At 38.4% G+C, this 19,677-nt stretch overlaps 1 protein-coding gene across 9 annotated transcripts in view; it reads right to left on the minus strand.

The window, feature by feature from the left end:
* BCAR3 (BCAR3 adaptor protein, NSP family member) overlaps window positions 1-19,677 on the minus strand; it is a 95,059-nt gene that overhangs the window by 44,886 nt on the left and 30,496 nt on the right. For 5 of the 9 annotated variants that reach the window (XM_010409126.4, XM_039556129.1, XM_010409125.4 and 2 more), the window contains one exon: window positions 6,346-6,670. In XM_010409126.4, the coding sequence (XP_010407428.1) occupies window positions 6,346-6,670 (325 nt within the window). Of the gene's footprint in view, window positions 1-6,345; window positions 6,671-12,468; window positions 12,492-12,597; window positions 12,622-12,791; window positions 13,249-19,677 lie in introns of those variants that run through there. The other 4 variants (XM_010409129.4, XM_010409130.4, XM_010409132.4 and 1 more) reach the window with 4 other exon arrangements.

Below are 19,677 nucleotides of genomic sequence, written 5' to 3' on the forward strand. Positions count from 1 at the left end.
GCATTCTATAAACAAAAAAACCCCCAGTATTACTCACTTTACTCCACACATGAAACATATAAAATACTTATTTTACTTGATATATTAAAGTCTTGATAAAAAATTATTTTAATTTAAGTTTCAAAGTGCACCTAACCATACAAGTGTACACACAGTATTAATTTTAAAAAGTAACACAAATTAAAATTGAAATTATTAAAAAAATAATGTTTTCAAAATCACTAGTTAGAACAAAATAAATGCTGTCTAAATACCTGATCCACCCCATTCTCCAAACCCAATGAAAAACAGAATTTGCAGCATCTGGAGAAGCAAAACAGGCTTCTGGCTGCAAATTCTGACAAGGATAAAGCAAACTCCTGAGTAGTGCTCTCCTCACCAAGAACAGCTTTGCCAACTCTTTTCTCTTATAATTCAACTCTCAATTCAAGGACTTCAGCAGGCCTCATCTATTGTGGTCATACCACTAAGAGAACAGGAAAAGTTTTGGGAACCCAGAATTCAGTCATTAATAGCTTTATACTTCAAGGCTCTATACTTCAAGACTAACCCTGTACCAACTTCCAAATGTACTGCTCTCCAAGGACAAGGTCCTGTAGAGAATAGTGAGCCTGCTCAGGTTTATGCTGATGAAGTTACCCTATTAATGTCAGTGGTATTAGTCAAGGCTAAAATTGAACATATTTTTATTTCTTCCTGGACAGTTATATGAGAAAAGTATGTGAGGATCATCCAGCCAAACATGCAGAGCCTTGAAGATCAGAAATTCAGAAGAGAACAGAACATCCTAAACAACCCGATAAACTAATCTCCTCTGGAATAACTCTCTGCTACAACAGTATGAAGTCCAGTTCTAGCTGAGAGCACTTCATCTGAAACAGCTGACATAGAAAAGAGGTAAAATGTCTGCTGACCAGTACTCAAGAGACTGAAGTCTAGCGAAATATGCAGTCACACAAACCACACTCTCAGAACTACAGAAAATGTGTTCTTTGCACCTGTGTGTAGATAATTAGGGCCAGCCTATAAAATACACTTTAGTTTACAAGTAATTTATCACATTTTCATCTTTTGCAATAAGGTTCAATGAGCACTGGAAGATGTTAGAGCTACTGGTCTGCCCACTTCTTTAGTGAAAGAATCAAGCTAATCAAAATCTTTTCTTCCATGGCTCCCCACACCCACCAGATTGAATTTTTCTTTTTTAACATGCTTGAACCATGTCAAAAAAATGCTGTATATGGACAGTTCACACTTGAGATCCTGGCAGAGTAAAAAAAACTGTTATGCCTTGTCTACCTACAAAAATGAATAGTTTGTAGCCACATCAATAAAGAAGTAGTGTTGTAAATACAATCACAATCAGGACTTAAAGCATAGCCAGGAATTTACTGGGCTTGAGAACAGAAAACTAAAACAGAAGCAAAGAAGAAAAGATTAAAATTATATCTCTGTAGTTACAACTCTACACTTCAAATTCATACCCAGTTAAAACTAAAGCTTCAAAAACAGGAAGAAAAAAAATCGAATTCTGACCAGCTGGTAGGTCAGAACCTCTCAGGAACAGTGATAAAGCACCCAGGGTATTATACATTATTTAGAGAAATGCACGAAGTATTTTGATTTCAGGCCAGTTTGAACAATACAACCCTACTGTTTATCAGTGACTCCATTTTTCAAATGTCTGTATAGACAAAGAATGGAATTTGAACAAAAAATTGTCTTTACAAGCACAAGCAGATGAAACAGCTACTGGAAAGAGAGCCAGTAAACAAATTAAACCAGCACGTATTCACAAACATCCTGTATAATGTGAAACAGTCAGTGAAAATTAATGTCAACTTTGTTTTAAGGCTTTAATTATCATGAAAACTTAGAGTGATCATTTCTGGCAGATGGTGTGTTTCAACACTTCCTAGGGGTAGGCTCAGCAAAGGGAAGATAGTGATTTAATGGAAATGTGTGACCACACAGTTTCTCCCCAAACACCCAAAGCTCTATTCTACAGACTCCTATACTACACATACAGGGTGAAGACAAAATTAATTCATTTTTCTTTCTTTCAAATACTAAACTTGTATTTTATGTATACATGTACTTTTAGCAGTTAAGTATCTTTTTTAAAAAGTCTGAATTGAACACTAAGGCTTTTGAAACACTAAGGGCTTTAAAATAAGCATGTAACTCTACAAACTGCATTAAAAAATTAATAAACTTATTTCTAAGAAATTGTGTCTAGCTTTGATTTTATTACTGTGCTAGATTGTCCATTCTAAAATCTACATTAAATTCTTTCAAAGCATCATGCCCATCAACAACATCAACTCTGTGCAAATCCAGATCCTATTTCCGACCTCTTTACAATATCACACTGGAGCTGCTATTAAACTAAATTTCACTTACTTTTGTTGCAAACCTTGTTTATTTCAACAGGAATACAGGCTATTTGCAGGCAATAGAGGAATTGCCAGTACTAAGAAAGGAGTATCTTTTCTTTCATTCACTGTCTTTTAACTGATTGTGAAGATCACATATCTTTATTAGCCTGACTCCCTGACAACACAATGTTGAACCTATCATACCACTTGCATTACTTCTCTCCCCACATAACAACCTTGGAACCTGTTTGACAGTGGGGTATCAAAGACACATTTCTTTCTCACAGTGTTCTGTGATCCTTGTATCTTGCAATAGTACTAATTTCAACTCAAACCTTCAACTCAAACTGGAGAAAAAATCTTCAGAATACGCCTCATGATCCTCTCCTCTTTCCTTGGTATGTGGTTTGGCTACCAATAAAGTGACAAGTGTCAGCATGAGAGAACAAGAGATGGCCTCAAGTTGCACCAAGGGAGCTTTAGATTATTAGGAATCCATTTATTAGGAAATTTTTTTCCACAAAAAGGACTGCCCAGAGAAGTGGTGGAGTTACCATCTCTGAAAGTGTTCAAAAAACGTTTGGATATGGCACTTGAGGACATAATTTAGTGGTGAACATGGCAGTGGGGAATTTAGGAACAGAGAATACTACAGCTGTCAGCTTACAGTCCAAGAAGCAATCACTTGTTCTGCTATCTCTTGCAATCACACTGCGTCATGAAACAGAGAGCACGGTATCAGTACTGGAATCTAGTTTTGCTTCGGGATATTTGCAAAAGTCTTTGCTCTATTCCATCTTCTTAACAATGTCTCAGAAATTCCTTGCATCTCTACAATGAGATAACATTCAAGTATGTTTATATCAGAGCCAGTACCAGACCCACAGAGATAACTACTGTGTTAACCCAAGACTACCTGAATACTGCTGACATCCAGCTGAAATGGCACAGAATGTCAAAACAGGCCTTTGACAGTTGCCTTTATCATTACACTCAAACTTACTGCAGTAGTGATAATTCTGCAATGCTTTTAGGTCCTGTTTATTTGAGGGACATTTGGCTGCATTTATGAAAAAGCATGAAAATGCCACAAGTCTGCTAAACTTTAATGTCACTCATGAAGAACTATGATCATCCAAGTGCATTGGAAATTCTGGGTTTGCTGATGGCAGCCACAAGACACAGGCCAAAAAAGAAAAAGCTACTGCTTCTAGCAGTGATGGGAATTTGAACAATTTTCTTTTAAATAAAGGTATCATAATACAAGGCAAAGCTCAATAAAGGTAACCCGTGGACCACGTGTCAAGGAGAAATTACAATTAAACTTTATTTGGGTTTAATTATCAATGTCAGATAATAAAGATCATTACACAAAAGCAGCTTTAGTTTTACATGCTAAAATGAGAATTCTCTTTTAAAAGTGAAGTTCTTCACTTTCAAGAGTGAATTCTATTTTAGCTAATAAAACTACCTTTCAAGAGCTCAGCTGATTCTAATTTTGGCCATTTAATTATTTCCAAGACACACTCAAACTCAGATGTAAGCTTTCTCAAGAAAGAAAACTTTTTTCCCCTTGAACTAACTAACTAGCAGAGATGTACATTCACAAACCAAGAAGAGAACACAATCTTATTGCACTGAAAACTGACAATATAATTTCTCCAAGTTATCAGAAGAATTTCAGAATCAGAAGAATTCCATTAGGGAATGACACAGCTCATTATTGTTTTCCTATTCTCATCGCTCTGGCTTATTTTTTGTTTCACAAAATAATGTGATGTGTATTCATATGTTAAAGAAAGTATTACCTTGAATTATTAAAAATGTTATCATAGTAGTGTTTTTTAAATTAGAATTAATCAAACAAACAATGACATGATAATAATCATATCCATGTGCACATGAACACTGCAATCCTAATGACTATTAGTTCTGGCCCACTGGCATCAAACACAGCACTTGGGTTGCACAGTGCATCCTGAAAATGTGTCATTAAAATGTGTACTCACATGTTCAGTTTTTGTAAACAGCATTATAGCAATGAAAGACTGATATACTCCTGAATGAGAATATTCATGTAATGTTACACTGTTTCACAAATTCCTACACTGAAGTAACAGGGCTTTTTTGTAAAAAAACACTAATAAGGAAGCATGGACTCCCCTACACTATTAGGCCCAGGTAATTTCAATGTAAATGTAAGCATTAGAATGAATACCTTAGCATATATGGCAAAATGCTTACCACAGGCTAATCAGACTTTCTCTCTCAATTTTCCTTTAAAGTAAGCTAATGAAAAGTGCAGTGTCATTGCAAGAAGATCCAGAAAGTGATGTATTTGCTGACTGCCAAGTTGCTATTGTCTTCTGCTTTAACACAACTGTCCATCCAGGTCATGGAGCAGAACATTTTACAATGGATCACATAATGATCCATTGTAAAAATTAAAGAAACCAATTGTTAGAAGTTGTTAGCATAGCATTCAGAGTGTATTTTACCAAAGTAACTGAAAGATCAAACAGGAACAGCACTTTTTTGCTGCTATGACTCAATAGGCACAAATTGTATTCACAGGCTGCATTAATAACAATCTTTGAATCTCTGTATTAATTCAAAAGCATTATGTTTTCATTCTGACCAGCAGACCTTCCTGACATTTTCCTCTCAAGCATTCTGTTCGTACTCTTACTGGTTTGCCGAAGTGTTCTTTATAGGACAAGGTTGTCATATTCATGTCATAAGACAAGGTATCAGTAGGATTTGGTCTCTCAAGAAAATAATATTTAGTAACTGCTCTTGAAAAAGAAGATATAAAATAAAACTTCAGGGTATATCACCATATTCTTTTCACAGCAACACCCCAGGCTGCTTGCGTTCTCTAAAAGTATGTAAATAAAAGAAGCAAATTATGTTTTAAACACCAGTTCATATAAGCAGGTACATCTCAGAGATCAGTGACAAAAGAGTACTAAACCCACTTAGATCCTTTCTTCTTTTAAAATGAATGGGGTATAGAGAAGAAAGACTTCTTTTTAGGTGAGAAGAAAGCTTGATCCCATAAAGCACAAGCAAAAAGCATAAAAAACCCACTCTAGACACAGAAGCTTACTCACAAGACTTGAAAGCCAAAAAATTGTAGTGATGGACACAGCAAGACTGTAAATCCTAATTCAGAACTCGTAATTTGGATATATTTTCTCAGCCTTTAACTCCATCAGCCAAGCAACCAAACATTCTCTCATTTCTATGTCTAAGTGATCCACTGCATTACACTGAATTTTTCTTTTGTTAGCTGGAAATTTTTTCCCCATTGTATAGATGTCAATACCAAAACCAAAAAAAAAGGACATTTACAAAATTAATTACTTTTTGTAAGCAATGAAATATCAGTGATGATAACAGATTCCCAAAAGAAAGGTTAGCTGTAAGAGTATAGGTTTTTCTCAAGAGTTATGCATATGTTAACCACAAAGTCAGGCAGGAATAATAAATAGGGATAATTTGTCATTAGCTCAGCGTACATGGGGTTCCAGTAAGTCTTTCATGAAGAAGGCTTACACACAGCTCTAGATTTGAGGCAGCTGGAACACCACTCTCCTTTTCCTCAGCCCTCTATGCATATTGCATGGAATACAAATCAAAACCAAGTTTGAGCAGTTATGACTTTTTGATTAAAATTGCTCTGTTACAACAATGCAAAGGGTGATATCAAAGCAATTCACTGACTTAAAAAAATTTTCTCCATGGGAATAGTACATGCAGTATTATACCTTTTAAACATGCAGAGGGAAGACACAGTCATTAAAAATTATTTACATCTTCCATCAAGACCTAAATTGAATACTGGGGGGAAAACTTAAGAGTTATAGTAAACAGCTGTATCTATAACTGGGCCTTCAGAGGCTTAGAAGAATATGTAATAATACCTATGCAACTAACATATGCAAATTAAGGTTTTACAACATACCTGGCATGGAGTTCGCCGCTCTTTCCATTTTCTGGAGGGTACTCTTCTATAACATCCTGTACAAAAGGTGGCTGCTGCCGTGTTCTCATGTAAGGCAACATTCCCACGTGGCTAAACATATCACAAGACCGAGTGGGAACTGTCCCCTTCTTCTTCCTGGGGAGAGTGCCATGGATAGAGATGCCTTGAAAGGAGTTTGAGTGATGCTCAGTTGGTGAAGGTTTTGTGGTCAAAAGGTCCATGGAAGAAGCTAATGAGAACTGGTGGTTCACTGGGCCATTTCTAGGAATACTTGAAAATTTTCCTGCAGCTATCATTTTTGATTCTGGAAAAACAAAACCAAGATTTCTTAGTGTGCATCAATCATGAAAGCCCCCACTTAAAGGAAGTTAAGTAGCATGACTAGCAAAGGTATCTGAAACTGAACTTTTGCTTTGCTTTGAGGCAGTCAGATACCTCAAGATCCAGTCATGCTGCTCTCAACTGCACATCAAGCACATATGTATAACTTTATACATGTTAAAAGTCACTACAAAAAACAACAAGTCTGGACAAACGTGCAAGAGCAGGCCCTGAACAATTCTCCATTTTTATCCACAGAGTTCCTCTTTTTTGCTTTTTAACATCCTCTGAAGACTCAGACATCAACTTTGAATCACTGACAACAAGTAAAGTTTTAAGAACATTTTGTCAAAAAATAAAGGACACTACAGCTTGGTTTGAAAGAATATGTTTTTAAACCCAGAAGCTGGCACACTGTGAGGAAAAAACTGTTGCTAAGGAGTCTTGCTCAAGTAATAAATCTAGCAGATAACTGGTCACATATTTCTAACAGGCTGTAAACTAAACGGCTCTACCCAAGAGATAAGGGCAGGAGCAGATTACTGGAATTCTCTTCTTCAGCATGCCCAGCCTGCTGGCTCAAATCGTTGTTGACAGAGAGATTTGCATAGCTGTCAGTCTCTGGTACACTCAATTACAGTCTGCCATACAGTACAGGTTTTTCTGTTATCGTGAGCAAAAAGCTTTGTGAGACAAACACTTCAGGCTCATTAACAAATTACTGTTCTGTTCCTCAAAAAATGCTGCCCTGTGCTCAGTTTATAGTTTTGTATTACAGAAGACAGGCTGCCTTATCCTATGCAGTTATATTAGCCTGCAAAAGCCTAACAGAACAGACCACCTGACCTAAAGCGCAACCAGTCCTGTATTATTTAACCTAGGTGTTAGTCAACCAGGTGCTTCCCACAGAAACTGGAACAGCCACAGATGCTGCAGAGATTGATATGAAATCAGAAAGCAGAAGCACTTTTGGAAATAACAGTTATGGACAGAGGGAATCTGTTCTGACCGCGGTCAAGTTTCATGCTGAAAAATAAGATGAGCACCCTGAAGGCCCAGGAGCCTGGAAGTCAGCTGCTTACAGCTACATAAGAATTCCTCCTGGTTTGGGGAACGCACAGGTGTTGCAAGGAAAACAGAGGTGCCTCTATAGTCCACCCACTCCCTTCTCCAGCCTTAGCATCACAGCTACCATCACAATGTTTCTGCACTGAAGCTACTGTTACTTCTACTCAGAGGTTATCATAACAGGCTTAGTTTTACAGTAATGCTAAAGCTGATCTCAAAGTATGTAAAAATTCTGCTTTTTCCTGCCAGCTGCACTGCAGATATTCGCCAGCTGGATAAGGTTTTCAGACTTCAACAACAAATCTCTTTCCAATTCTCCCTTATTGAAAGTCCTACAATAAATACTCAGTAATTAATTTTTTCTTTTTTATTCTTCCATTTGCCAACCCTCTGTCAGAGCACAGGTACTATGTACTATAGCAGAAAAGTCTCTGGAAATAGCACTTCTGCCCAGGGAGAACCCGGCTGACTCTGGTCACATCTCTTGATGAAAAGAGTAGAAAAGATTTGAGGTGTTAGCAAAGAACTGACATTTTTAGTCACGTGGATCCAAATAAAATACAAAATCCTAAAGAAACCAAAATACACTCTCACAAAAAATCTGCCATAAATTATCACATAGGCCCTTGATATGAAGTAGTAAATCATCTCTCCATTTATGATGTGGTTGAAGGACACAGTTTCTGCTAGTTTCAGCTAGTACTAAAAATCACATAATTATTTCACAATAATTGCTGTAAAGTCAGCTTTGCATTATAATTGTTCTAAGCAAAAGAACTGGTCCACAGATAGGAAGATCTAAAATGCAAATGCTTACCACAAAGCTGAAACCTCCTCTAGCTAAAACAAACTGACTGAGCTTGTTTCTTGTAAATTCAGCTTTGTTATTAGAACAGAATGATACAAATTATTTCCAACAATAGAGGGAAAAAGAGACTTCTTATAGTTCATACAATCATTTAAAACTCAACTTTGTGTATTCATTGTAGAAAAGCAAGAAACATCATTTATGGAATCTGAAAAAGTGGAAGCTAGCTGGCTCATATTGTACAAATCTTGTTCTCCTTTCAGGGGCTGCTGAGAGTCTGTGCTTAATTATTGTACTTTCTTATTGGTTTATATAAAAACCATCCCCAAACCTCTGAATTCCAACTGTTTTAGTTCAGGTTATCCAGTAAGAAATTTTCTCTTAGCCTTTCCCGCAAGGTTACCACTGCTGTGCTGAAATTACGACATTACGTGCAAGCAGGTATCAAACCCAAGCTGTTACAAACGTAACCATTGAAAGCTTTGGTTTAACAGCTGATGAGTCCACAATAGGCTTACTGTGACATTAAACTGTCAACCACTTCATGTCTGAGGATCCACAAAGAAAGCTGAGAATTCACTCTCCTAACCCAACCACAAGATAATTCTTACAGCAGCCCAGTAGTTTTCAATCCAACAGTCTGAGAGTTTTCAACAAATTAACGACCCCCTGATGCACAGCATTTTCCATTTCACCCCTACTTCTAAGAAGCCCTTAAGAATCAAAACCAAACTCCCAGAGTTGTCCTAATCATTGCTTCTTTTAAGTAGTACTCACGTGACTTACAAATTCAACCCACAATCCTCAAATTCATACCTGAGTTTTGTTTTGAGGAATCAAGGGAGAGTTCCACAGTTAGTACAAAAATACCTGCACTCAAGAACTTGCAATACACTTAGCCACAAGTATGCGTGCAGAAGCTTTGATAATATTTCTAACAATCCTCCCTGCAAAACCTCTTAAAAAAAACCCTCAAAAAATCCCAAACAAACAAAAAACCCCACAAAACAAAACCCAAACAAATAAAAAACCCAAACCAAACGAAAAAACCCAAACAAAAGTGAGAACAACAGGTCTGCTAGCTTCCACCATACATAAGTGTAAACAGAGAACTACAACAATCAGATCAGTAACAAAAGTCCTGCCAAACTATCCATACTGTTTTCTTGTATTGAATATAAACACTGGAAAGTGGGAGCCTCTTCAGCTGCAGACTCTGGAATGTCTCAAATACTTTAGTATATGATTCAAAGAATGTTTGACTTTACTAGATATAGAAACCCTGAAAATTTTACTCCCTAAGAGACAGTGTGCTTTGAACATTTGCCATCATGCAATCAACAATAGAAGTGGTAGAAATTGTAACAGAACAATGGCTCAAAAGGAACTGCAATTTAATTGTACACATTCCTATTTGTCAAAATGCAGCACCTAACAAAACAGAGCACTTTGGAAATCATACAAATTTCCCCTAACCAGGTGCAAACAAGATGGACTCATGCCAATATAATGTTAAAAATGGCAAATGAATTTGTATTTATACATAGAGTGGCACTTTTCTTTCTGCAGTTTGTAATTTGGAAGAATATATGGGAACAGAATTGTCAGGAGTCACATTGTGAACTCAGAGAACTAGAAAGCATGAAGGTTTCCAGGTAACTTCTGACATATTCTAGGTTTTTGTTATGAATGAGGGTGAGCAAATACAAATGAAGAGGGCTCTAAAATCAACATGGCATTTAGAATAACAGTATGAGATTGGACATAGAATAAAATATGTATGTGGTGGGCAATTCCAAACAGGTGGGGTGTGCATCTCTTCACATTATTGCTCAAAACAAGAAAGAACCATGAACAATGAAACAAATAACTTTCACCTCCCTAAAACAACATACTAAATATCCTTCTGCTTGTGCCATCTTTGGGATTCAAATCCAAATTTTCTGGCTCAGCTTGTCCTCATGAAAGCTTTCTGATGTTCCCACAGCCTGAGGAAGTGTTCTGATGGTTCATTCAAAATGACACAGATATAGGATTAAGTGCCCCTTCCATACTACAACATAACACAACCAATGGCAGGGTCTTCTACTTTGCTGTTTCAATATACTGGAGGAAGAGAAGTGAGGGAAAGGGAAATCTTCAGTTCAGCCTCAGAGATGCATGAAGGGCATAGCAAACAATCCAAGGCTGTATATGCTCATGCTAATAGAGACCTCATAAAAGGAAAGAGAAAAGCAATTTCAGAGTTCCAAATCAAACTCTCAAGCTATTTCAAAACTCAGAGTTATATCTAAATCAGTTTTGGACATTATAAGACCCACATTTCTCTCAAACCCTTATTGATCTGCTATTTGGGTGATTCTCTTTCTTAGATCTAAATCTCTAGAATTTATACCTGGAGTTATCATATCACCAATCTTTACCATTATATAGGCTATGAGGCTAAGAGGGCTTGAACATGGTTTAAGATACTCAGCTGACTGTTAGCAGGTATTTAAAAGACGGAATCAACTTTTGTGAAAACTCTACTTACTTTTGCCACATCAAATCTCCTCACAAATTCCTCCCACTCATCTCCCCTCCCCACCTTGAAATCAGCAATAATAAATTTCAGCAACTGGAAGACCCATTACTCTCTTCTCCCTGCTAAGTTATTTGGTGTATTTGCATGCACTTTGCAGATGCACACAGAAAAAAAATGAAAGTGAACATGCTTAATGGTGAAGAAAGTCAAGGTCAGGACAAAAAGGCAGATGAATTTCCCCAGATTTTTTTTTTTCTGTGTGAAGTAAGAGAATAAGGGAAACAGAAAAAGCATAACTTAAAAGCCTCTGAAGTTAACATATCATAGGAAAAAATACAATCAAAACTGTAGCCATTATAAATTCAAGGTGGATTTCATGTTGTCCCCCTAGAAGCAGTGTAGTATTCCTCATTATTGTAACAAAAAAGAAAGGATTTCTGCTCCCCCAAATGGCTGAGAAGCAGCTTTCTGCAACCTGTATTTTCTACTTTTGTTATGAAAAAGAGAAACTGATGCAGTAGCTTCTATAGCAAACATGTCACAGGACTTTGAGAAGATTAAGGTTCAAGAACCTACAGCCTGTTATGATACAGAGACATAGATTGAGAAAGCATACGCAGTAGTTCAAAGGCTTTAAGCTACTATCAGAAAAAAACATGGGTCTGTCAAACATCAAACATCCCCACAAGATTAGTCAGGTCAGTGCTTCCAAAGGGTCTTGAAGTGCTATCACAGTGTCCATGCTCTCCTTCTCTCTCTTTATGTATGTCATACAATTTCCAGTCTCCTCCTATACATCCTTGCACTGTAATCAGTCAGCTTATTAAAAAAGATATTTTTAACTATTATTCTCACACAACAGAATACACACAGGCCAGGATAAATTATCTTTGAAATGTCTTTTTCTCATGATGAGAGAAACAGATAAACCCCATACTTCTCTTTATGAATTTTCACATGTAGAATGCCTTCATATCTATAAAAAATGCCAAGAAAAAGTGATCATTGAAGATGATTCAATAATAAGTACAGCTTTCTTCATTTGGCCATGAAATTATCTCTTAAACGTAAGTGCCCAATCAGTTAGCTCAGTAATCCTGAACAGTATGAAGCCCTGACTTGAAATAAACTTCTCTACCCATTTTGCTGGCAGAAACAGAGAACTTTATCAAGGTTACAGTCAAATCTAAGTGTTTGTTAGCCAATTCTTCAAAATACAAGCTTTTGTTCCTTTTCTGGTAAAGGAAGCAATTTATTTTGACCTCCTCTGTTCCCACGATGTTACAAAAGAAAAAAAAAAAAAGAAAAAAGAAAGAAAAGAACAACACACTAACTGAAAAACCCTTTCAGCATTACTATTTCGAACTAGCAACCAACTTACGGAAACCACAAATTCGGACAGAAAGAAGTGCTTCGCTCCTCTTCAAAAGGCAAAGAAAAAAAAAAGGACAGAAAACAGCGTTTCTTTTCTCTCTACTCAGGGAAGTATCTCGGCATCTCGAGTACGCACCAGGGTTTTACACTTATTTAACAGATTTCCATGGATTCAATTCCCATAAAACCTAAGCACTGGAGCCAACGTCTCAGTCGTCACAGTCACAGCTACGGCATTTCTAGCAGCCCGCAAGCCATCCCGGGCAGGGGCAGCGCTCCCCCCCGCCCCGACAGCGCTGTGGGGACACAGGGACACTCGCACACACTCACACACAAAACCAGCTCTTCATTCTCTGCCCGAGAGGTCAACGCTGTCCCCGCAGTTACCGGGTCTGATCACTGCTGCTTCTCTCCAGGCTTTCTGCGGATCGGCTGGAGCGTCTGTCCTGGCGATCTCCTGGCAGCGTGTCCGGCCCGCGTCCCTCCCTCGGGGCCGCGGAGCCGGAGCGGGCAGCTGGGAGGGGTGGCCGGAGGCCGGTCCCACAACAACAACAGTGCGGAGCGCTGCCAGAAAACGAACGGGGACGCTCTCGGGAGAGCCCAAGGTCTGGCCGTGCCGCGGTAGGAGCCGCCGCGTAGCCAGCACCAGCCCGCCCCAAAGAAGCGCAGTTCGCGATAACTTAAGGGTGACTCAACCGGAGCCTTCTACGAGCGCTTTATCGCTCGCTGTCCGGTCCGCCACAGCCCGGCCGCAGTTCCGTGCCTCTCCCGCCTGCCACACGAGCCCCTCCCGGCCGCCCCTCACCTGGGGCGGGAGGCGGCTCCGGCCGCTGCGCAGCGCCCCGGGCTGGGTTAGGGCTCCCGGCCACACCCTCCGGGCCGCTCAGGCTGAGTCTCCCCGAGCCCCCGGCGCGCCAGACCCCGGCAGGCCGTGACCTCCCGATGCCCTTTTCCATCGATTTAACAATTTAGGCTCCATAATTTCGCCTCTCAAATTAGCACTACAGCAAAAATTAACAGTTTGCTAAATCCAGCCTGTTCACAGACGATTCAGAGCCTATTACGCACTTTGCACACACAATTTACTTGTGTTGGAAGACGCCCCCCTCATCCTACCAAGTCGCGTGAAGTTATTTGTGCAACAGGTTGGTGGAATAAAACGCATTTTCTACAACAAAGGGTCAAATAGCTGTACAGATTCGGCAGCTACTGACAGAACAGATGGTCACTTATCCACTTATCCTCCTTTTGTAAAGTATACCTTCAAAAAAATGAGATAATTATAGATAAAACCTTCGTTTTCAACTAATTACCTCAAGCACCTTCAGCTGTACCATTGACTCAGCCACAGAGCTTTTGCTTTAATACAAATCAAGGCACACTCAGTTGACTTTTAAAGCACTGTCTAGATCAGGTTTTGTTTGTGGGTTTTTTTTTTTTTTTTAACGCCGTGTTTGTCTCTTGCCCATTGGCTCAGTCTTTCAGGCTGCCTGGCCAACATTTCTCTGGTTTTACCACAGTTATTCCAGTTGTTCAAAGCAATTTCAATTCCCATCGTATCAGAACTCATAAGTCAACATTTTTCAAACGTATTCACAGCTATCCCATTTGCATTAGCTTTCCAGAGGCAAATTATTTTCTGCCTAACCAAATATTTAATTGATTTTGACATCAAGTATTTGATCCCTACTAGTTGTATGGTGGTTCTCTTTTGGGAGATCCTCTTCATGCACTATTTTCATTTCACTCTAAAGTTCAATCCTTTCATTATCTTCCTCCATTTTTACCAGGACTAGCTTTAATAAATTGCTTCTGATGTATCTACTTCAGAGTCTGACTTCATGATGTTGCTGAAGTTGTGGTCCTAAGATAGCTCAATGACAAATGCAATTAAAGATCACGTTATGTATCTTCCAGGACCTCTGTATATTATCAAGCCAATAATCAAAAATAAATGAAACTGTGATGGTGTTCTCACACTAAGCAAGTTAAACATCCAATAGTGACAGCAGCAGGATTAAAATTCCACGGGATGATTTACCACAGTCACATCTCTGGGTACTGGGTAGAATTAGGACATCTACCTCATCTTACACATTGTCCATTACACTGAATTTTGCAATCTGAGAGATCTGAAATATCTCACAGCAACTGACTTTTTTTTTTTTTTTTTTTTTTAAATGAAGCAATTAAAACCAGAAAAAAACACTGGACCTTCATTTGAAGTGAGCTACTGATAAACTAAGAAAGCGACCAAATCTTGACAAGGTGATGGCACTCTGTGTTTGTCTTGCCAGTTGTGAAAAGTATTGAGGATAGAGAGGCACCAGAAATATTTCAGGCACAGTGACAGATTCCAGAACTTCACTGCCACGAGTAACAATCTGTGGAGATTTCCCATAGGATATTTCACTCATAATCTTTCTTCAAAATATACTTGGGAGAGGGAGGGAAGGAGCAGGGGGAGGGGAAAGGAACCTAAGAACACCAGACTGTGATCTCATGTTGGACACCAAAATGCCTCACCAATATGTCCAGTGCAAGAAAAATGGCATTAGGGTGAGAATACAGAAAGAGGAGTTGACATACCTGGATTCCACATTCAGTTCTAATATTCTGACCCACCTATTTCCTGTATGACATATACTAACATTTTTGTAACATACATCACTGTGGTAGTTATTTTTCACAGAGAAGACTGTATAGTACTCTATCAGCTTATCGAGTGGAAGATGCTACAGAAGTGCAAACTATTATTTTCCTCATTGCATAAAGGAAAATGTCTTGCTTCTCTATCTAAACCACACGTTCCACAGTACAGGTAAAAGACATTTAAAACCATGCCAAAAACTCTGATCTGTTAACACATAAGATGGTCTCTATTGGCTGATTCTAGTAACTTTGGAAATTTTTAGGCACTGTAGTTACATAGGAAGTAGTGTCATGCTTGTCATTTTTTTTATGACTAAGAACCAGAAAAAGGGCAGTAATTTCCTTAGTAGCATGCCTACGTGCTAAGTAATGGGACTGTAGCTGGGCAGCCCTGCCTAAACTGTGATTACTCTTGTATGAGTCATTACATTCTTTTCCTAAAGTTTTATTTTGTCTTCAGGTGAAATTGAAAATTGGTCTTTGTCTTCATGTTTGACTATTTGCACAACCCATCCTTGCACATACTTGATGCAAAGCGGTAACAGAGAATGTGCCTACAAGATGCAAGAAGGAAAAATTCACAGGACTGCCTACAGTAGCTCCATTGGTTGTGAGTTACTCTGCATTAAGGTAGATTAGATTCCTCATTGCAAAACTTCTTTTCATACTTTCTACTTTGGAAATGAGCTTACTGAGCTGTAGGATGAAGTCTGGAAGCACCAGTGTCCTGAAAGAAGCACAGCACACATCACACACTGCTGTGGCCTTCCATAGCCATCCTTGACTTCTGCATTCTGAAGGGGGGGAGTATGTACAGGTGCATCTTTTCACCTGCAAAGACACCCAGAAAAGCAGCTAGCTGAACAGATAAGTGAGGAGGAACACAACTGGGGCACAGGTCCCAAGACCTGTGCTGCTATAGCTTGCATGCCTTAATTATGCCAAGAGTTGTGTACTTGCCAGTTCTTGAGAGCATTTTCAAATGTGCTTGGCTTTCAAAAACAAAGAAAACAATGGGACAAAACAAGTGGATTCATGGGAAATTTTCTATTTGTCCTTAAATGTCAGAATTCCAGTCTTCCTCAAACAACCAGGAGAAAACACATTTACTCCAAAAGCACTGTTCTGCAGCTGCAGTGATAAAATGCAGAAGTAACTACACACGATGAGGACATGGCATATGTGGATTGCTCACACAGCAGTTGTTATAGATTCCCCGATAAACAAAAGTCAAAGCAATTTGCTACTACATACTTGTCTTAGAAGAAAAAGGACCCAAACAAACAAAATGCTACACTTGAGTCTCAACTCTCACAGATGCCACATAGAAAAAATAATGATCATAGCTGTTGGCTAGGAAATCAAGTTTATTTGCTAGTAATTTTCAAGTTAATCAAAGATATCAGGGCAAATAAGAATGACAATATCAACTGAAAAATGCTCCAGCACTTGGAATCTGACAATATTTATTTTATCTGTGCTTTCTAATGTCCTCCCTGGCTGCCAACTGAAACAGGCAAGTTTAGTCAGCACCTATCCAGACCTCCAAAATAAAACTACCAACATCATCTCTTGTTATTTCACCTGTCTTAGGTCTGGAGACACACGGTCTTTCACAAACTCCCAAAGAGTTATCTGTTATGAGTCAGTGTTCAGAAACCTCACAATCCCCAGCCTCAGAAAAGCTTGCAAACAGACATGTCCCACAGCTGATCATTCTGCAAACAATGTTGTAGTACAGCAAGAGTGTTTGAGGAGTTATATAAACTCAGTCATTGTCAGATATAAACCAGTAAAACCCTCATATTGAACAAAAAATAATTAGTAATTAAAAATAAATCACACTGATTCTGTGACAATATGTTGTGTCCCTTTCCCTCCTCTTTCAATTTGGTATTGAAAATCACGTGAAGCTGTTTGTGTTGGCATTGATTAGACAGACCTGTTTCAAAAGTTTGAAATACACTGGTAGAATGGCACTAAATCCAGTTTTCATTTGATGACTAGTTTTGGTAAATGATACTTTAAACTGGAAAGAAGCTGGATGATGTCTTATGGGTCCCTTTTTACTAGAGGGTCTGTTTTCCTCTCTTTGCTTTTAGCAGTGCTAGAACTGTTACTGGGGATCTAAGACTTCCTTGCAAGTTTCAGTTTCTCCATGTTTCTGTTAAAAGTCTCAAATACAGGAGAATTACCAGCCTCTCTTTACCTGTGACAGATGTTTTTAATTTAGATGTAGAGGTAAGGATAAACAAAAGGCCAGAAAGCACCGATAAACAAATTTGGAACTTTCAGTAGATGAAATGGTACTGTCAGAGATGTTTGTTAACAACTCTGTAACAGCATTTACATTTCTGACCTTCTCAAACAGAGAAAGCAAAAAACTCCAAATCCTTGTGTCTCTCAGTGAGAGCAAAATAGACCACACAGGTTGCAATGCCACCTCTATTACACAGATCAAAATGTTCAAAGCAGCTTCCTCTCCCCTCTGTTGGCAAAGCTACCAGCATACTTTAGCATGAGGTTGGAATCTGACAGGTTGACACTACATACCACTGCCGAAAGCACTATGGCTGCATTTGTAATGTTTCAAAGAGCAAAAGCACCATGATGTGTAGAAGGACTTTATCTGAGAGTGACAAAGGCAAGATATTTGGGGTTGACTATGCCAAACCAGTCATGGCTTTATGCTAATTATAATGGTCATCTAATAAAAACACAGGAGAGACTCCCTCAGTTATTTTACACCTTCTTTGGAGATGGACTTCTCTATTTATATTGTCCCCAAGCGCAAGTCAGGCTCTGTAGTGATTGCTCAGCTTCCTTCTTAATACCACACAACTTAGGTCTTCCATATTATAACAAGAAATCACTTCATATTTGACTTCATACTACTGCAGCATGGCAAGAAATACAACATAGGCAGAAACAGTTATCTAAGAATTTAGATGCAAAATCTAAAAGCAGGAAGTTATGGAATATTAATTGCATTCAATCTAATTCAGGTTTTGCATATTACTGTATGTTTACCCCCAATAAATTATGTCAATGCATATATTTTATTAAAATCCAGTAAGGCTAGATAAGAAAGCCTGTACAAGACAAAAAGGAAATATTCTTTATACTTTTTGCCTCTCGGAGAAAAACACTGCAATATGTTAATGAAATCACATTAGGCTATAAAATGCTATTATTCTGAATTCATCTCAGTAAAAGAAGTTAACAAAGTTCTAGCTCTTAGAACACCTCCTTAAAAAAAAAAACTTATCACATTGCTTCTATATTTCTTTCCACTCATCACTCTACCAGTGATATATAGAAACATACATCACGAATACATGCAAATGTATATAAATAGTTTAACAGTTAAATGATACAAAGTTTTCAAATATAATGCTGTATTTAAATTCATGTCCCTAAAGGGAAAAAAAAAAAAAATATCTTCCATGTCTGGAAATACCCAAGGCCTTTTTTTAATTGTATCAGAATAGACATTTTCATTTATGTGTTTACATTTCCCTCTCTATAGGTACCATTTCTACTGGACTGAAGGAGCTGGTCACATCATAGTGGGATTCCTCAACACATCTGAAGCATGATTTATTCTTTTACTATAGGTCATAAAAAATCGTAATAGACTCACACTCCTACAGACTGTAGCACACTATGGTAAATGAGACTAAATACAACAAACATAAAACAATATGATTAATTAACACTCTGGTCCAATCCCACATAGCATAAACCCTGCTTTAGAGTATACTGAGAAAACCCCAGTTCCTTCCAGAAGCACTACTCTACAAGTCCTGGGCTGTGGCTTTCAGGATGTGTCTGAACTGCTGATTGGTGCAGGACAGAGTGCAATGTCTCATGCTCATGGAAGGAAGACCTTTCTGAGTAATACAAGAGTCAGATTACACCTAATTTGTCACCACTTTTTGTCATACCACACGAAGCCTCTTCTAGAAGAGGATATGTAATTTCCTGGCTTTTCTAAGATGCCAAACAAATATTTTAAACAGGTGCTAGCTAGCCACTGAGAACATTCCTATGAGCATAGCCCATATTTTTTGCTTTTCTTAGAGGTGCTAGTATCCGAATTTTGGATGCATCTTGATTTCACACTGTGACAAGCCCAGGCATGTTCCAGGCCTCACCACTTAACTCTACAATTTCCCTGGAACAGAAAACAGGAGGTACATCTCAAAGGAGTCACAGCACGTGATGAGTACATGAATGGATACTGGTGTAGATTGGCAGGACATCAAGATCCAGAACACGCTACAGCGCACATCAAAAGCTAAGTCAAGATATAGCCAAAAAGATCATGGAATGAGTATTTATGTCTCTTCCCATTCATACCTTTGAAGCCTTTTGTTAGATTAAATGCTTAGAGACTGAGAAAGTATTCTAAGAAAGTATCACTATGGATTGCTGTGCTCTTTCACGTTTTCACTCGACATCTACTTTGCCAGTAGCTGATCCTGGAGAAACTATTAGTCTGATTCTGTACATGGCCACAGAGTCCTCTGTTCATGAAACAGGGTAGGAAGTATATTTAGAA

The sequence above is a fragment of the Corvus cornix genome, chromosome 8 (genome assembly GCF_000738735.6).
Source record: "Corvus cornix cornix isolate S_Up_H32 chromosome 8, ASM73873v5, whole genome shotgun sequence".
NCBI lineage: Eukaryota > Metazoa > Chordata > Aves > Passeriformes > Corvidae > Corvus > Corvus cornix.